General features: G+C 49.0%; 1 protein-coding gene across 1 annotated transcript in view; it reads right to left on the bottom strand.

The window, feature by feature from the left end:
• Positions 1-2,451: 2,451 nt before the first annotated feature.
• The window catches only part of TSPAN15 (tetraspanin 15), a 32,493-nt gene continuing 9,921 nt past the window's right edge, over positions 2,452-25,023 (bottom strand). The window contains exons 4-8 of the mRNA XM_075423140.1: positions 24,284-24,379; positions 22,650-22,766; positions 6,684-6,731; positions 4,548-4,664; positions 2,452-4,061 (exon numbers count right to left, since the gene is read on the bottom strand). Coding sequence (XP_075279255.1) covers positions 3,909-4,061; positions 4,548-4,664; positions 6,684-6,731; positions 22,650-22,766; positions 24,284-24,379 — 531 coding nt within the window. The 3' untranslated portion in view covers positions 2,452-3,908. The remainder of the gene's footprint in view (positions 4,062-4,547; positions 4,665-6,683; positions 6,732-22,649; positions 22,767-24,283; positions 24,380-25,023) is intronic.

Genomic DNA, 25,023 nt, shown 5'->3' with positions numbered 1-25,023 from the left:
CCTGGTGGACGACAAGTTGACCATGAGCCAGCAGTGTGCCCTTGTTGCCAAGAAGGCCAATGGGATCCTGGGATGCATTAGGAGGAGTGTGGCCAGCAGGACGAGGGAGGTTCTCCTTCCCCTCTACACTGCCCTGGTGAGGCCCCATCTGGACTACTCTGTCCAGTTCTGGGCTCCCCAGCTCAAGAAAGATGAGGAGCTACTGGAGAGAGTCCAGCGGAGGGCTACGAGGATGGTGAGGGGACTGGAGCATCTCTCCTATGAGGAAAGGCTGAGGGAGCTGGGCTTGTTTAGCCTGAAGAAGAGAAGGCTGCGAGGGGACCTTATAAATGCTTACAAATGTCTCAAGGGTGGGTGTCAGCAGCATGGGGACAAACTCTTTTCAGTGGTGCCCAGCGACAGGAAAAGCGGCAATGGGCACAAACTAAAGCACAGGAAGTTCCGTCTGAACATGAGGAAGAACTTCTTCCCTCTCAGGGTGACGGAGCCCTGGAACAGGCTGCCCAGGGAGGTTGTGGAGTCTCCTTCTCTGGAGATATTCAAGACCCGCCTGGACAAGGTCCTCTGCAACCTGCTGTAGGTGACCCTGCTTCGGCAGGAGGGTTGGACTAGATGACCCACAGAGGTCCCTTCCAACCCCTACCATTCTGTCATTCTGTGAGGGAGGGTGTTTAAATCGGGTGCCGCTGCCTGCTGGCCCAGCAGGCAGCCGGCACTGAGGAGCTGTAGCAACCGTTCAGTTTCCCGGCCGTTGAACAGGCAGCTGCTCCACACAGCCGTCCCATGACGGGCAGGAAAGTGCTGGGATGCGGGCAGGAGAGCGGCAACGCGGGGCTCAGGCAGCAAGGACTGGCGGGGGTGACTTTTTGCAGGCAGGGAGCGCAAGCAGCTGCCCAACATCTGCAGAGGGCAGGGCTTTGGGGCACAGGGAAAGCAGGGGAATGAACCATGGGAAGCTCACGTTTGCCCAAGTACTTTAAAATCACACGCACAAAACAGCCAAACAGTTCTGAGATTTTTCAGAGTTGCCGCAGTCTTTTAAACATCAGGCAAGGAGAATTTTTAAAAGTGAGGAGTGGGCCAGCTTCCCGGCTGCTCCTGCCAGGAAGGGAGGGATTAAATTAGACCAGTGTTCCTCACCCATTTTAAAATCAACTTTCATGTCAGCTGTCTGGAAAAGCCCAGATGACCTTCGCTAGCGTGGCTGCAGTGGTTTTCACTTACAGCCAAACACAAAAATCAGACCAGGACAACAATTTGAGTGTAGCCCTTTGCGTGGTTCCAGTTGGTTTGCAGACACAGGGACGTGCACATTTAAAAAGAAAATGCTGGCAGCTGGGTCAGCGACGTGTGTGGAGCACCAGTGGGAGACAGGCCGCAGGTCCACCAACGCCGCACCACGTCCCCTCCAGACCTCGCTCGCGTGGAGGAACCGGGCAGGACGGAACACACTCCTGCAGGGTCAGTGGCGCAGGATAAAACCAGCTACCTGTAAGCACACAAAACACCTTGTGCATACACCAAACCCATTCAAAAAATCAATCTACTCAAAGGACATAGCATGGCACACTGCAAAGAGCCACGCCTCCAGCTTAAGAGCAAATTCACCTCCTCCATCGCAGCCTCCCTGTGATCTCCCACAGCTCAGGTGCCTGCAGGGACAGAGTCCCTCTCCTCCAGCTGCCTCCTGGCTGTTGTCAACCTTCCCTCCGGTCGCCACGGCCTTGTGAAGCCAGGAGTTAATTTCCTCAGATCTGAGTGAATGGGAAGGGTCAATAGTATTTGAATCAATAATTTATTAAAAAAATCATGTTTAGTTCGTGACTGTCAGGTAAAACCCCCCTCAAACACTGCATATGACAGAGAGCACTGAGGATGGCTGAAAATTCAGTACAGCCCACAAATTTCCTTGCTAAAGGACAATCACTCCCTGGTATCCCCAAATACTCTCCCTGTTCCATTTAAACCACCCAAATTCTAACCACGCTTCATCATCTCCTGCTTTCCCAGTTACCTAGTACTTCAAAACCACCACCGCATTCAGAAGGCACTATTAGTAAAGAAAGAAAGGTTACCTTTGTCATTCCCTCCAATTCATTACAGCCCTCCCGCCATCCCCATTTCAAGTGTTAGTCCCTTCTTGCTAAAGGCCAGGGCACGGCTCTGCCTCTGGTCAAACCTCATCTCCTGATGCTTTCAGCTCCCACCTCCCCAGCCCGCTCTCCACACTCAACCAATTTTGGCTTCAATCTTCCCATCCTTCTCCAGCAGTCAGCTCGGTCCGTCGAAGCTGCCCCCTCCTTTTCCCCTTCTGCACACAAATCCACCCTCAAAACACAGCTTGATTCTTAACAAAATATATTATCAACACTGAGACCAGGAAAATTTAGGCGACAACTATATGGAGCAATTAAATATGTAACCATGCACGGCAGCCAACGCTAGAGTGTGCTGTGTAGGAGATAACCTAGCTCCGCGGATGATGGGCTCGATAACTCCACGGCGTCTCTCTCTCTCCAGACACCATCAGAAACACTGAAGAACTGGATGTGTCATTTTCTGGGTCCTGGAAACGCATGAAGCTTCCTCAGAAATCCTTGGTGAAGGCAGAGAGCTAAGCAGCAAACACCGAGACTTGAAGAAAGCAGAAAACACATCCAGGACAAGGAAATTAAGCAAAAAGATGCAGAAGAAAAGCAGCAAGGAGAGAATAATATCAGATACTCTTCTGTGTGGCTTAGTGGAGTGTCAGAAAAGAAGAGATTCACAAAGACAGGATATAAACCAAACCCGCTTTATTCTCATCCTGCTTTTGTTTATCTGAAGCATCATGATCATTAGGTTTTGCATTTTGCCTGCAAGCCTGTCTGGGGCTGGAAAGACTGCAGAGAAATGCTCAGGACAAAGCAACGACAGCAAAAACCCCAGAGCTCTTGGTGACTTCCCAAGTGTTGGCTCTGACTCACTAAGAGAAGCAAGCGAGGCGCAGACCTTCCGTGACTGTCCAAAACCCCAGGCAAGTCAGCACCCAACCCAGAATCACAGCTCAAGGCACTTCTGCCTTTTGATTCGGTGCTTGAGGGACAGGCGTAACAGGCTTAAGCATTTTAAACAAAATCTTTACGCTTTTTTTAAAAATACACACTTCTTACTTTTATTTTGACAAGAATAAAATTTAGAAACATCTCCACATACAGAACTCAAAAAAAAAATCATAAATCACCTAGTTAATTTACTAAAGAGGAAAATTACAGTACATACAAGACTCAAACATCCTGTAAGTTTATAGAAAAGCCAGACAGTCACAAATTGCATTAAAAATGTCTCAAGTGTTACCTGGCTGGTTCAACATTGGCATTTGCTCCATTATTAGAAGGCACAAAAGACTGAGCAATGAAAGTGTTCAGCATCACATCCATTATTGTCAGTAAATTCATCAAGATTAGCATCAAAAAAATTATTAAACACATGTTTAATATCCACCATATAGATCAGTAAGAAATCTTGTTTGGAAGGAGTAAGAAAATCAAGTTGGAAAGGACAAACATTTAAATACGAACTTCCCAAGATGCAAAGGCTCTTCCTAGAAATCTACCTTCAAATCTTCACAGAACAGATTTCCCGGCTGCGCATCACTCAGCAATCATTCAAAAAAGATTTAATGAGCCACCAGCCCTGCTGCCGGCAGTGTCGCGATACCGCAGCGGCACCGCCGGCAGCGCGGAGCCCTTCTGGCGTGTCTTTTGGGTGCAGACACACCGAGAGCGACGAGGCTACGGAGGTGTCGGCGCGTTGCCCACCCCCCGCCGGTCTGCTGGCTGATCCGTTGCACCCACAGTCAGGCAGAGCCCGCACAAACCACAACAGGTGGATTCGCTTTTTTCGAACTGTGTTTGAGGTTTCTGAAGTCACCCCGGGTAACACATGCAGCAGCCGGCTCCAGCAAACTCGGCGGCAGATCTCTGCTGCGCTTCTTCAAACAGCCTTTCGCTCAGCTTGTGCTCTGTGATGATATCTTCCACCCGAGTTATGTAAAGCAAGGATAACAGCACTCCCAGGAACTGCGAAAAGAAGGGGCATCTCTAGGCAGAGGTCAACTACAGCGTTATCTAACGCTCCTCGCAGCACAGCTTCGACAAATTATGGATACACACGTCAGACAGACGGGCAGGTACGCGGCACACGTACAGACATAAACTCACATTGTTATTCTTCTTCACATATAGCGGTATAAATTGATCATTTTTGTGAAGAGATAATACAGCAGAAGAATTACCACCCCTGTGCCTTGGAGCATTGGGAAATCTTAGTGGATGCAGCTAGGGGGAGGAGGGGACTCAAAAAACCCAAGCAAAACCAAATTAACCCACTAAATCCTGCAATAGATCACAGTAATGCTACCAAACCACTGGAATGTCACCTCAGCTTATCAGTTGTGTTAAATTTACATTAAAAATTATAATTCAGGACAGTCAAATAGGATTTTGCATACCAGAGCAACAAATCAGATACTCCCTTTCAAGGATAACGCACTGGCCCCTTCTTACCTGGGGTAGCAATATGCCGAGCAGCACGCCGGCCATGATGCTGTAGTTGTCCAAAAACCAAATAAGCACGGCATTTGTGCATCCGCGGACATGTATAACATGCTGAACACTCAAGCGCTGCAAAACAACAGGGCAGACGTTCCCACAGGCACTTGCACTCCCATACAATACAGTAACACATAAGAATTCAAACTTCAGGGAGGCAAATTTGGACCTCCTTCCCATCTCTTTAAACCCAGACTTGACACAGATCTCATCATTAATTCTTCCACCTGGTTTTACGTTGTTGCACACCTGAACAAGTTTTGTGGGGTTTTTTTTTAAACCTTTCTTTGAATCTACTTCTCTAAAAGAAATGCATCCAATTCTCATTTTAGACCACTTGGAAAGTGGAGAAGTCTCTCTAGCTTTTATCTCTGCTTCCAAGTCGAAAGCACAGCAGTGGAAAAGCATAAATTGTGGACCAAGTGCTTTGCAATAGACTCTAAAAAGGGCAGGAACAAGAGGATTTCAGATTCAGCCCCGCAAGCCGCGCTGCACCGTGACCCCAGCCCACAATACAGAAAGCACTTGATGCTGCAGAGGGTCCTGAGCCGATGAATGGGGTAAGTTAAGCATATGCTTAAGTGCTTTGGGCGTCAGAGCCAGGCTGGAGCGTTTAGGTGATTAAGCCATAAATCAATGAGTCTAAACGAAGACAGGTCATATGTAAAGATGACCGGTAATCCCAAAAACCAACAACTGAAGCTGCCATTGTGTGCCAAGTGCCTCAAATGAGCTGGGGAGACGGGCTTTTTCAGTCCAACCCCCCACACCAGCCCTCCAAAGCCAGAAGTGGAGAACTCGTGGCAGATCTAATTACTGATTTCCCTTCTCAATCACTCCGCAATTAGTGCCTCGAGCAGTCTCTACTCTGGAGTCACTGGGGCTATTCCCAAGACGGGAAACCAGAGCAGCAGGCCCCATCCTCCTCCTGGAGGCAGGAGAGGGCTACCAACGCAGCCTGGGAAGTCCCACTGCTCTTCCAGGAATAACTATTACAGGCTGAAAAATAAACCACCCACTACCGGGATACAAAATACTTAGACACAACTAAGTTGGCTTTACCAAAACTGATTTTACCCAGTGAGAAACCTTGGCTTTTAAGCGTTAAAAACTTTCCCCAACTCAAGTCACCACTTAAAAGTATGAAAGCAGTTTTCTTTGCATTAATTGTGCAATTAGCACAAAGGGGATGAGCTTTGGGAAGACGGGCTTCGTGCTCGTCAGACGAGGAATTGTGGAGGATACAAAGAAGGGAAGCTACCACAATCAAACAAGATTCGGTTTTTTAATATATGAAAGCTATTCCAGATAAAATCAATTTAATTGCTGTCTTTACTGTCTGGTAGATGTAAGTAAGCAGAAGACAACTCTATAACTGATCAAAAAATGCCACAAAGTGTAACCACGGTGATGGAATTAGTTAATCATAAAGCACGAACAATGCTGCTATGTCCCTTGTACAGCCCTACCCATCTGAACATTAGGTCTGGGAACAGAGGGTTTAGTCCCTAGGTAATCATTAATGTTAAACAATAATGGTGAAGGGGGATTTTTAATAGAAATAGCGTTACCAAATGATTGCAGGTGTATTTGTGGTACCTATCTATTGTGTGAATTAATTGAAGCAAAAAGTCATACATCTCTCCCCAAAGAAGTTAGTTTTAATTAAAACCAGCAGGTGCCTAGAACTGGTCAAGATGACCCGTGCCGCAGGGACAAGAGCCAGAAGAGGACTGAGTTTGCGCAGAAACTGTGATGAAGAGGATAAGCCTTCATCTTAGGACCCCCAACGACCACCACTAGGAGGCACTGCGCAAGTGCGGGTGGGAGGAGTGTATGAAAATGGACTGATTTGACTATGAAAGAAAGGGCTTATGTAATCAGATGAATATGTATATTTTGATCTATATAAACTGCACGGAAAGGGTATGGGGCATGCACGTTCGGTGGAATTATCCCCCGTGCATCCGACGTCGCAATAAAGAATGCCTGCCTTTTAACACTACATTGGTGTTACGAGGTCTATTCCCGGATTTTCGGTGACAAAAGTACCATCCTTTGCCACGACACGGTGGACACTGGTTACGTTACCTCTTTGTCAATGGTTTTGTATCCGCACATAGTGTTGATAATGTCTGTCTGAAAATAAAAAAACAGACACAAACTGTAGAACAAAACAAAAATCACAAAAAAATATTTTACTTTCCTTGTGTTCACCCACCTCGTATAAAATCAACAACAAGGGTTACTTCCCAGCCCAACACCAGTTTCTTCCAGCACTTGCAGGGTCAGATTTAAGGAGAGGTCTACACGATTTCACAGAAATCAGTATTGCCAGTGTGTCACGATGACACAAGGCATTTGAACCGTATCCATCCAGCAAAACCAGCGTGGCATCAGGAACCAAAGCTAGCTACAACAGTGCTGTGAGCCACAGCTGTTTCCACAGAATGAACAGCTGGTTTTAATTTTACGGCCTTAATAACTTAACACATCTTAAGAAAATGAGGGGTTTACATGGCCATCATGCCATCGTGATGGCAAATTTAATCTCAGAAGTATCTAAACCCCAAATAACGTTCAATACTACAAATATTTACATGAGCATTTTACAAGACCAAATTTAGTACAACAAACTTTTTATATCATTATATATAGGAAGACAAAATTCATATATAGAATTAAAGACTGAGCGCTTGCATTGATCACAGATTACTAACATATTTTATGTAATATTTCGCACGGGTCCCAAAGCTCTATCTGGCCTGGCAAGGCTAACCTGAAAATACCATCCTTCACTTACAAATCAGCCAATGGAAAGCCCACCAGCATCAAGTGAAGCAACGAACAAAGCCAAAGACACAGAGGAAAACTAGAATATGCAAATGAGGGAAATAAGGCAGAGTAAACTCTAATGTGTTGATATACCCTCCCTCCAAATCAAAGCAAGCTGTAGAAATGAGATTTTCTAAATTCTGGTGGGCTCTGAGCGGTAGGCTGGGGTTCCCAGGTTACCTCCCCGAGAAGGAAGAGGGATGTTTGCAAAAGATGGAAGGAAGCTGGATGTTACAAAATGGCAGAAACACCAGCCAGGGTCAAGTTTTTAAACCCCCAAAAAATTGGGCTCTCACCTTGAATGCGCAACAGGTTCACAAACAAGGTTGGGTGCTCCTAAAAAAACCCCTCTATTTCACAGGCCTGGTGGGAAAACATAACGAGCACCCATCTGCCAACCACAGGTAATAAATGCTCTTGAAAGTCAAAGTTTGCCATACCAGGCATCAGCATGTTGCTGTGTCTGCTGTGAGAGATTTCACATCTACAAAACGCTCGAGCCGAACAGACAAACGCACCGCCATTGGCAAAATATGTGACTGCAGGAAACACAGTCACATCGTTTAATTTTAAAGACAGCATTTGCTAACAGGATATCACGCACAAGGAAATGCATGCAACGGAGATAAATGCATTAGAACAGAGGTTTATAGGCTTTTGAGGACTAATTTTTATCTGTTACACTAGTGTAAGTCTTCAATAAATACTCTGACTTGAAAATAATCCCTTCAGAGACCCCACCAGTATGAGCCTGGGCCATCTTGGCACAAGGCTTTTTAAGAGGATCAGGATCCAACCTCCAACATTAGCAGGAGTTTTCCATGACTACAAAGCGAATGAGTAATCACAAACCATATCTGTAGTTTTCCAGGACAGAAACCAGCCTCTACTTGGAAGCATTTGTCAAACATAGAAGATTTATGCATCTTCTGGTTATTTTTTTTTCCAAGGCAGCTGACCATACAGCCACGACGTTAATGTCATGCTTGTCCTGGGTTTGGCCAGAACAGGGTTAATTTTCACCGGAATCCAGGAAGGGGCACAGCCGGGGGGTGGGGGCTGACCCCACCTGGCCAAACAGAGCCCGGTATTCCATACCATGGGACGTCACGCTGGGTTCCGGTGGGGGGGGGCGGTGCGGCGGGAAGGCTCTCGCGGCTTGGGGGGGCGCAGCGCCGGTCCTGTTTCGGGAGAGCGGCTGTTGTACGGTTCGTGGTTGTGTTTTCTCCTTATTTGTATCGTTGTTGTTCCTGTTTTCCCTCTGTTTGCCGTTCTGTTAAACTGCCCTTATCCCGACCCACCAGTTTCTGCCTCTTTCTTTCCATTCTCCTCCGCACGCCGGCGGGGGGAGGGGCGGCCGCGTGGCGCTTTTGTTGCCGGCGGCAGCCGAAACCAAAACATTAAATTGGCGCCCAGACGTGGGGCGGGGATAACGGCAGGGCTGAGCAGCGGGTGTTAAAACTGCTTTCTTACATTTTGTTAAATTTTGTTGTAGGCATTTTTTCTGTGTTACTTAAATAGTCGCCGGTAAAAATGTTTCTGTCTTTCATCAGATGGTTGTGGTTTTTGAATCCGTACTTGCTGTACTTGTTCCCTGTGGTGCTATTCATCGTCACGGGGAAAAGGATCAGGGTTATGATTTTACTGTACTGTACGATATCGACTTATGACATGATAACGTCAATGTGCATGAAATTAGGCTTGTATTTGCATGCGGCACTGCGGTCATTTCCGTACCTCGGACCCTATGTCTTAGAATTTGTGAATAATCAAACCCAGCCTGTGGGGAAAACCGAAGGGGATACCTCCCCCCACTCTTTCGCCCCCCCTCTCTCCCTCAGGCTGGTCCTAACGGCTTTTGAGAATTTCGAGTACCCGTGGGATGCTCAGGGCAGCACTCTCCTTTTGTTCTGCCTCCTGAATGGGTTTCAGCTTTTGTTTAGGGTTAAGCAAGCAGTTAAGAACATCGTGCAGAGACCTGCCCCGGGGCTGGATAGCTGTGAGTGGCTGGGTGTGTGGGACAGCATGGGCAAGTACCTAGGGCAGTGGGCACCACAGGTGTTTTTTAAACTCACCCCTGAACAAATACAGAATCCAGATAGTCTAGTAAAATATCTGCAAAAAGTGTGCTGCCACCCTGGGAACTCCAGAGAGACACAGATCACTGCAACATGCTGGGGTCTGGCCCACGCCTACCGAGCTGCCCTGTTCAACACTGTTCAGTGCCCTAAAGGGGAAAAAGGGGGAAACGAAGCGGCAGGCACTGCAACTGGTGCAGCCGCCCCAGCCGGCCCTGCAGCCCCTCCAGCCCAGCAGGCAGTCACAGCCCCCCCGACTGGCACCACGGCTGCTGCAGCCACAGCTGCAGGGTCTGCCTCGGTTTCCCTGGCAGGCACAGCAGTTGCTGCAGCTCCAGCTGCAGGCAGCGTGGCTGAGCCCAGTGACCAACCTGTGCCCGTAGCAGCCGCCCCCGTAAAACTAAAGAAAGATGCAAAGAGAGCAGATCGCTCCGGGAGGGATGACGATGAGCCAGGGTCATCTCAGGAGACAGAGACAGAGATCATCACCCGGTCCCTGTCCCTGGGCGAGCTGCGAGACATGCGGAAAGATTTCAGCCGCCACCCAGGCAAACACATTGTCACCTGGCTGCTGCGGTGCTGGGATAATGGGGCCAGCAGCTTGGAGTTAGAGGGCAAGGAAGCCAAGCAGCTGGGATCCCTGGCCAGGGACGGGGGCATTGACAAGGCCATTGGGAAAAAGGAACAAGTCCTCAGCCTCTGGAGGAAACTTCTCTCAGGGGTGAGGGAGAGGTACCCCTTCAGTGACGATTTTGTATGTCATCCTGGCAAGTGGACCAATATGGAAAAGGGTATTCAGTACTTGAGGGAATTAGCTGTGCGGGAGCTGGTTTATAATGAACCAGACGATGACCAGTTACCCACAGACCCAGATGAAGTCCAGTGCACAGCATCTATGTGGAGGAAGTTTGTGCGGAGCGCACCCTCCTCATATGCCAACTCACTGGCAGTTGTAAACTGGAAGGGTAAGGAGGCACCAACAGTGGATGAGGTGGCTGTCAGACTCCGGCAATATGAGGAAAGTCTCTCTTCCTCCCTTGTCTCAGCTGTGGAGAAACTGGCCCGGGAGGTGCGGCAAATCAAAGAGAACATGTCCTACTCCCCACCTGTACGGGCCAGTGTCTCAGCTATTAGGGGCAAGCGTTTCTCTGCTCAGGAGAGGGAATACAGAGGCTATACACCCCGGGGCACCCTGTGGTTTTACCTGCGTGACCACGGAGAGGACATGAGGAAGTGGGATGGAAAACCCACCTCAAGTCTAGAGGCACGAGTGCGTGAGCTGCGAGGTAAAACGATCACAAAAGGGGATTCTGTTAGGAAAAATGCCGCTCCAGTTTCCAGAAGCCAGCTCTCCAGACCAGGTAGACAGTTTGACCTTGATTCCGATCCTCTGGAGGGGACCTCCAAGTCATTCTTACAGCAAGTGAGCAGCAAATTCTCTGACGAGGATTAGAGGGGCCCTGCCTCCAGCCAGGTGGAGGAAAGGGACAACCGTGTCTATTGGACGGTGTGGATTCGGTGGCCTGGCACGTCAGATCCACAAGAGTATCAAGCTCTAGTGGACACTGGTGCACAGTGTACTTTAATGCCATCAGAGTTCAAAGGGTCAGAGTCCATTTGCATTTCGGGAGTGACAGGGGGGTCCCAAGAGCTGAGTCTACTGGAGGCTGAAGTGAGCCTCACTGGGCAGGACTGGCAGAAGCACCCCATTGTAACTGGCCCCGAGGCTCCGTGCATCCTTGGGATAGACTATCTTAGGAGAGGCTATTTCAAGGACCCAAAGGGGTATCGGTGGGCTTTTGGCATAGCTGCTGTGGAGACGGAAGAAATTAAACAGCTGTCCATTTTGCCTGGTCTCTCGGAGGATCCTTCCGTTGTGGGGTTGCTGAGGGTTGAAGAACAACAGGTACCCATCGCGACCACAACGGTGCACCGGCGACAGTATCGTACCAACCGAGACTCCCTTCTCCCCATTCATCAGCTGATCCGTCAACTGGAGAGTCAAGGAGTGATCAGCAAAACTCGCTCACCCTTTAATAGTCCCATATGGCCAGTGAGAAAATCTACTGGAGAGTGGAGACTGACAATAGACTACCGTGGCCTGAATGAAGTCACACCACCACTGAGTGCTGCCCTGCCAGACATGCTAGAACTTCAATATCAGCTGGAGTCAAAGGCAGCCAAGTGGTACGCTACAATTGACATTGCTAATGCATTCTTCTCCATCCCTTTGGCAGCAGAGTGCAGGCCACAGTTTGCTTTCACCTGGAGGGGCATCCAGTACACCTGGAATCGACTGCCCCAGGGGTGGAAACACAGTCCCACCATTTGCCATGGACTAATCCAGACTGCACTGGAAAAAGGTGAAGCTCCAGAACATCTGCAGAACATCGACGACATCATTATATGGGGTGACACAGCGGAGGAGGTTTTTGAGAAAGGGGAGAAAATAGTTCAGATCCTTCTGAAAGCCGGTTTCGCCATTAAGCGAAGTAAAGTCAAGGGACCTGCGCAAGAGATCCAGTTTCTAGGAATAAAATGGCAGGATGGGCGCCGTCAAATCCCAATGGATGTCATCAACAAAATAGCAGCTATGTCTCCACCAACCAGCAAAAAGGAAGCACAGGCCTTCCTGGGTGTTGTGGGTTTTTGGAGGATGCACATCCCAAATTACAGCCAAATTGTGAGTCCTCTGTACCACGTGACCCGGAAGAAGAATGATTTTGAATGGGGCCCTGAGCAACGACAGGCATTTGAACAAATTAAACGGGAGATAGTTCATGCCGTAGCCCTTGGTCCAGTCCGGTCAGGGCAAGATGTTAAAAACGTGCTCTACACCGCAGCCGGGGAGAATGGCCCAACCTGGAGTCTCTGGCAGAAAGCACCAGGGGAGACTCAAGGTCGACCCCTGGGGTTCTGGAGCCGGGGATACAAAGGATCCGAGGCCCGCTATACTCCCACTGAAAAAGAGATTCTGGCAGCATATGAAGGCGTTCGAGCTGCTTCAGAAGTGGTCGGCACTGAAGCACAGCTCCTCCTAGCACCACGATTGCCGGTCCTGGGCTGGATGTTCAAAGAGAGGGTCCCCTCTACGCATCATGCCACCGATGCTACGTGGAGTAAGTGGGTCGCTCTGATCACCCAGCGTGCCCGAATGGGAAACCCCAGTCGCCCAGGAATTCTGGAGGTAATCATGGACTGGCCAGAAGGCAAAGATTTCGGAGCATCACCAGAGGAGGAGGTGACGCTGAAGAGGCCCCACTGTATAACCAGCTGCCAGAAGATAAGAAACAGTATGCCCTGTTCACAGACGGGTCCTGTCGCATTGTGGGGAAGCAGCGGAGGTGGAAGGCTGCTGTATGGAGCCCTACACGACAAGTCGCAGAAACTGCCGAGGGAGAAGGTGAGTCCAGCCAGTTTGCAGAGGTGAAAGCCATCCAGCTGGCTTTAGACATTGCCAGTCGAGAGAAGTGGCCAGTGCTCTATCTTTACACTGACTCTTGGATGGTGGCCAATGCCTTGTGGGGGTGGCTGCAGCAATGGAAGAAGAACAACTGGCAGCGCAGAGGCAAACCTATCTGGGCTGCCCCATTGTGGCAAGATATTGCTGCCCGGCTGGAGCAGTTGGTTGTAAAAGTCCGTCACGTGGACGCCCACGTCCCTAAGAGTCGGGCCACTGAAGAACATCAAAACAACCACCAGGTAGATCAGGCTGCTAAGATTGAAGTGGCTCAGGTGGATCTGGACTGGCAACATAAGGGTGAACTGTTTATAGCTCGGTGGGCCCATGACACCTCGGGCCACCAAGGAAGAGACGCGACATACCGATGGGCTCGTGACCGAGGGGTGGACTTGACCATGGACACTATTGCACAGGTTATCCATGAATGCGAGACATGCGCTGCAATCAAGCAAGCCAAGCGGGTAAAGCCTCAGTGGTATGGAGGACGATGGCTAAAATATAAATATGGGGAGGCTTGGCAGATTGACTATATCACACTGCCACAAACCCGCCAAGGCAAGCGCTATGTACTCACAATGGTGGAGGCCACCACCGGATGGCTGGAAACCTACCCTGTGCCCCATGCCACCGCCCGGAATACCATCCTGGGCCTTGAAAAGCAAGTCCTGTGGTGGCATGGCACTCCCGAAAGAATTGAGTCGGACAACGGGACTCATTTTCGCAACAGCCTCATAGATACCTGGGCCAAAGAATACGGTATTGAGTGGGTGTATCACATCCCCTACCATGCACCAGCCTCTGGAAAGATCGAACGTTACAATGGGCTGCTAAAAACCACTTTGAGGGCAATGGGGGGTGGGACTTTCAAAAATTGGGATACCCATTTAGCAAAGGCCACCTGGTTGGTTAACACCAGAGGGTCCACCAACCGGGCTGGTCCTGCCCAGTCAAAACCTCAGCGCCCAGTAGAAGGGGATAAAGTCCCTGTAGTGCACATGCGGAACATGTTAGGGAAGACGGTTTGGGTCAGTCCTGCCTCGGGCAAAGGCAAGCCCGTCCGCGGGATTGCTTTTGCTCAAGGACCTGGGTGTACCTGGTGGGTAATGCGGAAGGATGGGGAAGTCCGATGTGTACCTCATGGGGATTTAATTTTGGGCGAGAATAGTCCATAAATAAATTGTATAAAGTTAGTTGTTAAATAACCCTGTCACTGTCTGTTATCACTGTTGTAATTGTTATATTTTTGTACCAGTAGTAGCATAGTAAGAATTCTCCAGATTAAAGAAGGATGGACTTTTCGATGAAAACCTAGCAGAGCACAGCAATGATGGAACTGGACCTGGTTTTCAACAACTGGCATCCAGCAACTTCATCAAGATCAACGTCTCCTGCAGACTGTGGGCACGGGCCGCACCAGATACATCAGCCGTGAGCTCCGGATGCAGCAAGTGACCGCCCATCACCACACATCACCTCCCCTGCCACGGAAGACCATTATGACAGATGGAGCCCGAAGTCATGGATTAAATGAACTCAACGGACACTTTAGAGTGATGATCCATAGACTAAGGGAATGATATCTGGAGACAGGAGAAGTGGTGGTGATCAACTGGACAATGGGGGACCTGGGCATGACGTAGATGCTATGGAATAAGGGGTGGATAATGTCCTGGGTTTGGCCAGAACAGGGTTAATTTTCACCGGAATCCAGGAAGGGGCACAGCCGGGGGGTGGGGGCTGACCCCACCTGGCCAAACAGAGCCCGGTATTCCATACCATGTGACGTCACGCTGGGTTCCGGTGGGGGGGGGGGGCGGCACGGCAGGAACGCACTCGCGGCTTGGGGGGGCGCAGCATCGGTCCTGTTTCGGGACAGCGGCTGTTGTACGGTTCGTGGTTGTGTTTTCTCCTTATTTGTATCGTTGTTGTTCCTGTTTTCCCTCTGTTTGCTGTTCTGTTAAACTGCCCTTATCCCGACCCACCAGTTTCTGCCTCTTTCTTTCCATTCTCCTCCGCACACCGGCGGGGGGAGGGGCGGCCGCGTGGCGCTTTTGTTGCCGGCGGCAGCCGAAACCAAAACAATCCTGCCACATACGTGTCCGTGCCGCTTGGACTCTGCAAGGCCCATCGACGGCAGCCCGGTGCAGCAAAGCCACGAGCCCAAACGTACTGCAGCACCTTGCTGAACAGCCCAACCTTAACTAAGAAGTTTGCTTGTTAGTTTGGGGCTTTTCCCTGCCTTTCAATTCACTGTCCTGAGCTTACCACTTTGCAGGTTACCTTTAGGCTGCAAGCAGTCTCATTCCACGCTCCCCAGTTGCCAGTGCAGCACACGGAGGATATACTCCTCGTTTTCCTCAGAAAAGTTTTTATTTTAGCACTTTCCTGCCTGGCAGGTTGATTTGAAATCCTCAACATGTCTGACTATTTGTGCCACGGCTGAAAAGGCACCTGGCGTTATTAGTCACAGATCCCTGTGGTGGTTTGCCTTCACAGTACTGCTGTATTTCCACACACATGAACTAACCTTTTAAAATAAGACTTGAACACAGAAATGAGAGGTACAGAAAACAAAACAGTATTTTGAATGACCACTGAGTAGCCAGATTGCTCTTCACCAGCCAGTTCTATCTTCCTTTACCATCAACCGAGGGCAAAACCCTGCTCAGTGCAGCTGTGGATCAGCGAATATTATTTTCATACGTACGACTTTCTTAGAATCATTGAATGGTTTGGCTTGGAAGGGACCTTTAAAGGTCATCTAGTTCAACCCCCCTGCAATAAGCAGGGACATCTTCAGCTAGATCAGGTTGCTCAGAGCCCTGTCCAACCCGACCTGAAATGTCTCCAGTGATGCAACATCTACCACGTCTCTGGACACTGAGCCGTTGACCACCACTCTCTGGATGCGACCACCCAACCAATTCCGTATCCATGGAACAGTTCACCCATCGAATCCATATCTCCCAAATTTAGATAGAACAATGTTGTGGGGGACTGTGTCGAAGGCTTCACAGAAGTCCAGACAGATGGCATCCATAGCTCTTCCCTTGTCCACTGATGTAGTCACTCCATCACAGAAGGCCACTAGGTTGGTCAAGCTGCCCTTGGTGAAGCCATGCTGGCTGTCTCAAATCGCCTCCCTGTCCTCCTCGTGCTTTACCACAGCTTCTACGAGGATGTGTTCCATGATCTTCCCAGGCACAGAGGTGGGGCTGACAGGTCGGTAGTCCCAGGGTCCTCTTTTCTACCCTTTTTAAAAATGGGCGCAATATTTCCCTTCTTCCAGTCACCAGCGACTTCGTCTGACTGCCATGACTTTTCAAATATCACGGAGAGTGGCTCGACAACTACATCAGCCAATTCCCTCAGGACTCTGGGATGCGTCTTGTCAGGTCCCACAGACTCATGTATGTTCAGGCTCTTCAGGTGGTCACAAACCTGATCTTCTCTTACAGTGGGAGAGACTTTGCTCCCCCAGTCTCCGCCTTGTGGTCCATCCACTCGAGAGGTGTGGGAAGAGAGGTTGCCAGTGAAGATTAAGGCAAAAAAGTTGTTGACTACCTCAGCCTTCTCCTAATCTGTTGATACGAGGTTGCTATTCTTGTTCATGGGCAGGGCGTACGCTTTCTTTAACCTTCCTTTTCTGGTTAACATACTTGTAGAAGCCCTTCTTGTTATTCTCTGCATCCCTTGCCAAGTTCAGCTCCATTTGCACCTTGATCTTCCTGACCCCACCCCTACACAACCAGGCAGCATCCCTATACGTCTTCCCAGGATACCTGTCCCTGCTTCCACTACCCATGCACTTCCTTCTTCCTTAGTTTGACCAGCAGGTCTCAACTCAGCCATGCCGGTCTCTTCACTTCCTTGTCTGATCTCTTACACCTGGGGACTGACAGCTCCTGTGCTCCATGGAAAGTGTCCTTAAAGATCTGCCAGCTCTGTTCTGCTCCTTTATCCCTGAAGGCAGTTTCCCCAGGGGTCCTACTGACTAAGTCCTTGAACAGCTGGAAGTTTGCTTTCCTAAAATTCAGGGTCCCAACTCTACTCTTAGCCTGACCCTTATCCCTCAGGACTGTGAACTCCATCAGTGTGCGATCACTGCAGCCCAGGCTGCCTCCAATCTTGACATCACTGATGAGCTCATGGTGACCATCAGGTCCAGTATTACATGCCCTCTGGTAGGGCTACCTATTACCTGGCTTAAGAAGTTATACTCAATGCATTCTAAGAATCTCCTCGATTGCCTACAGCTTGCCGTGCTACTTTTCCAGCAGATGTTAGGGTGGCTGAAGTCACAGAATCACAGAATGGTAGAGGTTGCCAGGGACCTCTGTGGATCATCTAGTCCAACCCCCCGCCACAGCAGGGTTACCTAGAGCAGGCTGCACAGGACCTCTTCCAAGCGGGTCTTGAATATCTCCAGAGAAGGAGACTCCACAACCTCCCTGGGCAACCTGTTCTGGTGCTCTGTCACCCTCAGAAGGAAGAAGTTCTTCCTCATGTTCAGACGGAACTTCCTGTGCTTCAGTTTGTGCCCATTGCCCCTTGTCCTGTCGCTGGGCACTACTGAAAACAGTTTGGCCCCGTCCTCCTGACACCCTTAAGATATTTTAGGTATTTATAAGGCTCCGTCTCAGCCTTCTCTTCTTCAGGCTAAACAAGCCCAGCTCCCTCAGCCTTTCCTCACAGGAGAGATGCTCCAGTCCCCTCATCATCCTCACAGTCCTGTGCTGGACTCTCTCCAGTAGCTCCTCATCTTTCTTGAGCTGGGGAGCCCAGAACTGGACACATGGTACTCCACATGGGGCCTCACTAGAGCAAAGAGGGAGGAGAACCTCCCTCGACCTGCTGGCCACACTCCTCCTAATGCACCCCAGGATCCCATTGGCCTTCTTGGCAACAAGGGCACACTGCTGGCTCATGGTCAACCTGTTGTCCACCAGCACTCCCAGGTCCCTCTCCACAGACCTGCTCTCCAGCAGGTCCGCCCCAAGCCTGTACTGGTGCATGGGATTGTTCCTCCCCAGGTGCAGGACCCTGCACTTGCCCTTGCTGAAGTTCATCAGGTTTCTCTGCGCCCAACTCTCCAGCCTGTTCAGGTCTCGCTGAATGGCAGCACAGCCTTCTGGTGTATCTACCACTCCTCCCAGTTTTGTGTCATCAGCAAATTTGCTGAGGGTACATTCTAACTCTTCATCCAGGTCGTTGATGAATAAATTGAATAAGACTAGGCCGAGTACTGACCCCTGGGGGACACCACTAGTTACTGGCCTCCAACTAGACTCTGCGCTGCTGATAACAACCCTCTGAGCTCTGCCATTCAGCCAGTTCTCTATCCACCTCACCGACCACTCATCCAGCCCACGCTTCCTGAGCTTCCCTAGGAGGATGTTATGGGAGACTGTGTCGAAAGCCTTGCTGAAGTCTAGGTAGACAACATCCACGGCTCTCCCCTCATCTACCCAGCCAGTCATGCCATCGTAGAAAGCTATCAGATTGGTCAGGCATGATTTCCCTTTGGTGAATCCATGCTGACTACTCCTGATAACCTTCTTTTCCTCCACCTGCTTAATGATGACCTCCAGGGTAAGCTGCTCCATCAACTTTCCCGGGATGGAGGTGAGACTGACCGGCCTTTAGTTCCTGGGTCCTCCTTCTTGCCCTTTTTGAAGATTGGAGTGACATTGGCCTTTCTCCAGTCCTCAGGCACCTCTCCTGTCCTCCAGGACCTTTCAAAGATTATGGAGAGTGGCTCAGCAATGACATCCGCCAGCTCCCTCAGCACTCGTGGGTGCATTCCCATGGATTTGTGGGTGTCCAGAATGCTTAAGTGATCTCTCACACAGTCCTCCTCGACCAAGGGAAGGTCATTCTCTGTGTAGGCTTCCTCTCTTACCTCCAGGGCCTGAGATTTCTAAGGGCTGGCCTTAGCACTAAAGACTGAAGCAAAGAAGGCATTCAGTAGCTCTGCCTTCTCTGCATCCTCCGTCACCAGGACACCCACCTTGTTCAGCAGTGGCCCCACATCATCCCTAGGCTTCCATTTGCTACTGATGTAGCTGAAGAAGCTTTTCTTGTTGTCCTTGACGTCCCTTGCCAGATTCAATTCCAGGTGGACCTTAGTCTTCCTCATTACATCCCTGCATGCTTTGACAACATTCCCGTACTCCTCCCAAGTGGCTTGTCCCTCTTCCCACATTCCATGGACCTTTCTCTTCCACCTGAGCTCTGCTAGAAGCTCCTTGCTCATCCATGTGGGTCTCCTGCCTCCTTTGCTAGATTCCTCAGGGGGATGCACTGCTCCTGAGCATGGAGGAAGTGATGTTTAAACGGCAACCAGCTCTCTTGGACCCCCCTGCCTGCTAGAGCCCTGGCCCACGGGATTCCTCCAAGTAGCTCCTTGAAGAGGTCAAAGTTGGCTCTCCTGAAGTCCAAGGTTTTGATCCTACTTATTGTCCTGCTTCCTCCACGCAGGATCCTGAAGTTCACCATTTCACAGTCTCTGCTGCCGAGGCTGCCTCCAACCTTCACATCCTCAGCCAGTCCCTCCTTGTTCATTAGTCCAAGGTCCAGCAGAGCACCTCTCCTCATTGGCTCTTCCACTACTTGCATCATAAAGTTATCATCGATGCTCTGTAGGAACCTCCTGGACTGTGTGTGCCTGGCTGTGTGGTCTTCCCAGCTGATGTCAGGGTGGTTGAAGTCCCCCATGAGAACCAGGGCCTGTGACTGTGAGGCTACTTTCAGCTGCTTGTAGAAGGCCTCATCAACTTCCTCCTCCTGGTCAGGTGGCCTGTAGTACACTCCCACAATAACGTCACCCATATGAGCCTGTCCCTTAATTCTAACCCATAAGCTCTCAACTCTTTCTTCATCCGCCTCCAGGCAGAGCTCAACACATTCCAGTTGCTCCCTCACATACAGAGCAACTCCACCACCTCGCCTTGCTGGCCTGTCTTTCCTAAAGAGTGTGTAGCCATCCATGACAGCATGCCAGTCATGCGAGCAGTCCCACCACGTCTCTGTAATTGCAAAGAGATCGTGGCCCTGCGACCACACAGATTTCTAATCCTTCCTGCTTATTGCCCATGCTGCATGCATTGTTGTACAGACATTTCAAGAAGGAACTCGGACATGCTGGTTTCCCTGGAGGGGTGCAAGAGGATCTGACATGTCTATGCCCACCCTTAACATTGTTGGTCTTTTGCTTCTCAGCTTGGGACACAGCCAAGGAATATTTGTCACTGCTCTGATAAGCCACTCTTAATCTCCAGCCAGATGGGATGGCTTGAGCATTGTAACTTTGCTCCCCACCCGCCATCCCCCAGGAGGACGAGAGACTGCAAGCACGAAGCCTCCTGTAGCTGGAGGAAGAAGGCTTTGTCAGTAGGCTCCCCTTGACCAGACAGCCAGTAGTAGAAACCAACCACAAGGTTCCCTTTGTCGCCTCGGTCTCTAATGCTTACCCATTAGCTTTCGACCTGCTTGTGGCTGTTCTTCAGGGACAGCTCTTCACACTGTATCCATTTCTTGACGAAGAAGGCAACGCCTCCACCCCTCTACTTCTTTGCCTGTCCCTTCTGAACAGCCTGTAGCCATTGACAGCAGCACTCCAGTCATGCCATTTGTCCCACAAAGTTTTAGTAATGGCAACCAGGTTGTAGCTTTCTAGCTATGGTGATTTCCAACTCCTCCTTTTTGTTGCCCATGCTGCAACACAGCCCATGCTGTGTAGAAACACTCCAACTGGGCTGCTGGCCACGTCACCTTCTTAGAAGAACAACCCTTCATTCCTTTGAGGTATTTCCCTGGTGTTTCCCTGCTGGCTCCTATTACCTCAGGAGCCGTTGCTCATCTCCATAAGACTTCAAGTGTGCTGCAGTGTAGCCAGCGCGTCTCAGAGCAGTAGGCTGAGGGCCCTCGCTAGTACCCTGTCCCTCTAACCTTGGCATGTCCTCCCACAGCTGGTCATGGGCAAGCCTGGTATTATCCCTCTTCCCCTTCACGTCCAGTTTAAAGCTCTGTCAACCAGCCCCACTAGCTTGTGAGCAAAGACCCTCTTCTCACTCTGAGAAAGGTGAATCGCACCTGACACCATTAAGCCTGGTGCCACGTAGGCCATTCCATTATCGAAAACCACAAAATTATGGCGGTGATACCAGCGACGGGGCCATGTATTAATAGACTGCACCTGTCTGTTTCTTCCAATATCACTACCAACAACTGAAAGGAGAGATGAAAAAATAACCTGTGCTCCAGATTCCCCTACCAACTGTCCCGAGGCCCTGAAGTCTGTTGATTGCCCTTGGACTATGTGTTGCAGCTTCATCGCCCCCCACATGGAAGAGCAGTAGTGGGTAACAATCCAACAGCTGTACCAGGCTAGGACGTTTCCTAGCGATGTCCTTAGCCCTGGCCCCACGGAGACAGCAGACTTCCCTAAGAGGAGGGTCTGCCCAGCATATTCTCAAACACCTAAGACTTAAAGCATAACTGTTTAGCTTTGGTTTCTGAGAATAAATCAAAGCTCAGCACAGATTTAAACAGACTCTTTTTCATACACAAAAAATGTGTAAGCATACGTAACAAACACCTTTATATTATACACATTTCTTAGCAACACCTAGCAGGATTACTGACAATTATTGCATTTATTTTCCCTTTTTTTAATTAAACACTCATGCTCAAGGCAGACGCTGAAAGGGCAGCACACAACAGGCGCCGGCAGGCTATCCATCACGAGCTCTACTGAAATGGGTCCAGGACACAAGCTCCTGGGTGTTAAATGCGAAAGGATGCAGAAGGTGATGTGAAACCACTTCTCTGAGATGACTGAACACCAGCAAAGGACTCGCACATACTGAGGGCACACGCCGGCCACATCTCTTTGACACCCATCAAATCCCCGTCTGCAATACCTAGGATGCCACATCAGGGGTGGGTTTATCAGCAGCCTCCCATCACACGCGCAGCCTGTCCTGAAGCACCCACGCACGTCTGCTCTTACACATACTCAATTTCTCTGTCCTGTGTTCAAAGACCAAAACCCAGTGAGGCAGGGATGGTCCATACCACTTTCACATTGAGGACTAGCTCTTCATCAAACTCAGCATTACATTCATCTCTCTAAGGAAAAGCAATGAATTAAAACTGCTCAAATTTATATAAAACAGGGGGTCTGCACAAAATCATTCGCGTGGAACTTCACGCCTGCTCTAGTGCTGCCAGCACCAGTTAATACCAGTTCATTGTAGACTGAGGCACGGGTCCAGACTCCAGCTGACAGGTGTCCTTCCAGGGAGGATTTTACAGGGCAGCAAGGTGGGCAGTTTTCCAGGATGAGTTAGGGTAGAGCAGCAGCTCCGGTCTAGACCTGCATCCACAAGGACGCACTGACTCTGAGGTCATTTGCCCACATTTCTGGATGATGAGGTCGTTCTGTTCAGTGATTACACAGCGGCTGGTGCACATCAATCCAACCCCCACCCTCGGAAGCAATCCTGGCCCAAGCTTTCTGGCAAAGCTGGAACAGCAAATCCTAGGGAAAAAATCCCGTTTTCAGGAGGGACCCATTTTCCTTTGCTTCCTCCCTCAGACTTTCTAAAGTAAGGTACCTTTTTAGGTGAACGCCAGTGAAGTGGCAGAGAGCAGCAACACCAAGATGCCAGGACTTACCTTATTTGTGACGCAGCAAGTGTAGGGCACGCCGCAGGCCAGCGGTCCCGGCGCCGCGCAGTTGTGGTACACGTTTTGTGACCAGTCTCTGTAATCTTCCCCACCACAGCACTTAAACTGGAAAAAAACAACACAAAAGGCAGAGGAAAAAAATTTTATATCTTAACTCTTCTAATAATTAGAATATAAAGTAAGAATAAAGTAATCTTACGAGCACCGAGCTACCCAGCAATTCTGTCATTTTCTCAGCAAGGCATAGATGAACGTATGCAACTGAAAAGAATCAAAGATATAGGCAGTGTTCCTCCATCAGTCATCGAGTTATTAGCCAGGGTTCCAGAGCAAAGTACTTGGCACTAAGTTTCATCTCCTATCTTTTCCAAGTCAAAAACTTGGACATCATTAAGGAATGTTTTCACACTCACTCCATCTTGGGCTGCAGTATATTTCTTAAATTTTTTAAGTATTGTGACTACATTTCTAAATGAGTCTAAAAGACCAAAGTGTTTCTATGAGGCACAAAAAAAATCTCACCAAAATGTTTTGGATGTAATTTAGTAGAACTGAGATCTAGCAAACAACTACTGTAAGCTTACACTGACTTCATACAAATATTAAAATATTTTAAATGCAGGGAAAAGCAGCAGTTTATTTAATCACTAAAATGTACATTTGCTGTACATATATATAATTTTGGGCAGTGCATGGAAACTTTAAAGCACTATGAAGTCTAATGACAAAATTTCCTCAGGATGGCTGGCTTTTGACAGACTTTCCACCCTAACTCTGTTTTTCAAAGCAGGCTGCCATCTCCATAACGATGTCATAAAACATACATATCACTCCCTAAGTTAATTTTTTTTTTTTAATCACCATTTGGCAAGGTCACTGACATTACAGGGGCCACAACATCACATTTCTCAACATTTTTTGCTTCTTCTATAGTTTCTGAACTCTATGGCAGAGCTCTTCAATAATCCAATAAACATTTCAACACACTAGCCTACAAAAAAAAAAAGGCTGTGAGTCAACTACACGTGCCGTTAACTAATGCTCAGCTGGGCTCAACACAATTTCTGAATTTTAATTGCAGGTATATATGCTTCCACTGGCATTTCTTTTGAATAACCACCTTGTTAAAGAACTTGCTATGTGCCCTCAAGTGAAAATACAATGGCCCAGGTTCAAACCGCCTAACTGCCATCTAATCTCTCTTTATCCGGTGCCTCCTGTTAACAAGATGGCTTTAAATGCTGTGGACCAGCCAGCAGAAACACTGAGCACAAGAACTTGGGTGGAATTTAGGCTGAATCTGTCTGAATCCAGCTGTGGGACTCATATAAGTCTAGATGTTTGCAGGATCTGGCCTTGAGTATCTGAATCACACCTACCAAGGCAAAAGCAGCATTTTGCCCCCACTTCTTGCAGTAATTTAGGGGGCTTCAAATGCCAGCTGGGATGCTGAAGGAGTCCTACCTGCAGCGACATCATAACAGATGACTCATGAGATCTCATCACCCTCGTCAGTAAGAAATTGATTTCACATCACTGGAAAAACTCAAAGCTGTTGCCCTGGATCTACTACATCTCGGCACTGAATTAGTCCCAGGAAAAAAATAACCAACCAACCAAACCTGCTTTTGCACAGAATCCATGATGTTCTTGAAATCTAAGTCGTCATAGTAATTCTCAATTCCTCTTCTAATATTATCGTTCAAAAAGTTGATTGTCTAGAAGGCAAAAGTAAAACAAGACTCACAGGTTACACACACCAAAACAAATAAAAGAGCAGGTTAAAGGGACAAGTGTAACTGATGAGCACAAAAGACAAAAGGAAAGGCTTTTTTATTTTTAAAGAAAAAACAAATACCAGTTAAGAATCAATCATAGCACAGTCCTGCAGGGACTGACCCTCTGTTTTCTTTCAAGGAAGCAGTCTCACTGCTGGTTTTGTGCTGAGAAGTGCTAACCATGTAACACCTCTCCAACGAGATGCTGCTCCTCTAAGACTCTCCAAGCATCTCCCAGAGATGGTCTCATTATCCCCAGGCAGGATCCCTCCCACGGGGCACTGGGGATCCCCATCATCTTTTGTGTGACAGAACGGTAGGCTTGGCTGGTGGGTCTTGGCACCACGGTCTGCACCACGCCCTGGGCGACAATAGCTGACTTGTCCTTGCTCACCATCTTCCATTAATCTGATTTTCCATTAATTTTATTGTCACCATTTAATTTTCCATGGAGTCCACAACTGCCAGATAAAGAGCTTTATTCCACCTTAAGCAGGAAAAAAGTGTATCTGTATGTTTTACAGTGGTTGTTTTCAGAAATGTGGCAGTAGAGTAGTTGTAGATATAAAATGCCATCTCCTCAG

This window comes from Opisthocomus hoazin, chromosome 6, assembly GCF_030867145.1.
Source record: "Opisthocomus hoazin isolate bOpiHoa1 chromosome 6, bOpiHoa1.hap1, whole genome shotgun sequence".
Taxonomy (NCBI): Eukaryota; Metazoa; Chordata; class Aves; order Opisthocomiformes; family Opisthocomidae; genus Opisthocomus; species Opisthocomus hoazin.
The sequence above is the reverse complement of the archived record's forward strand: the minus strand, read 5'-3'. Positions and strand labels throughout refer to the sequence as shown.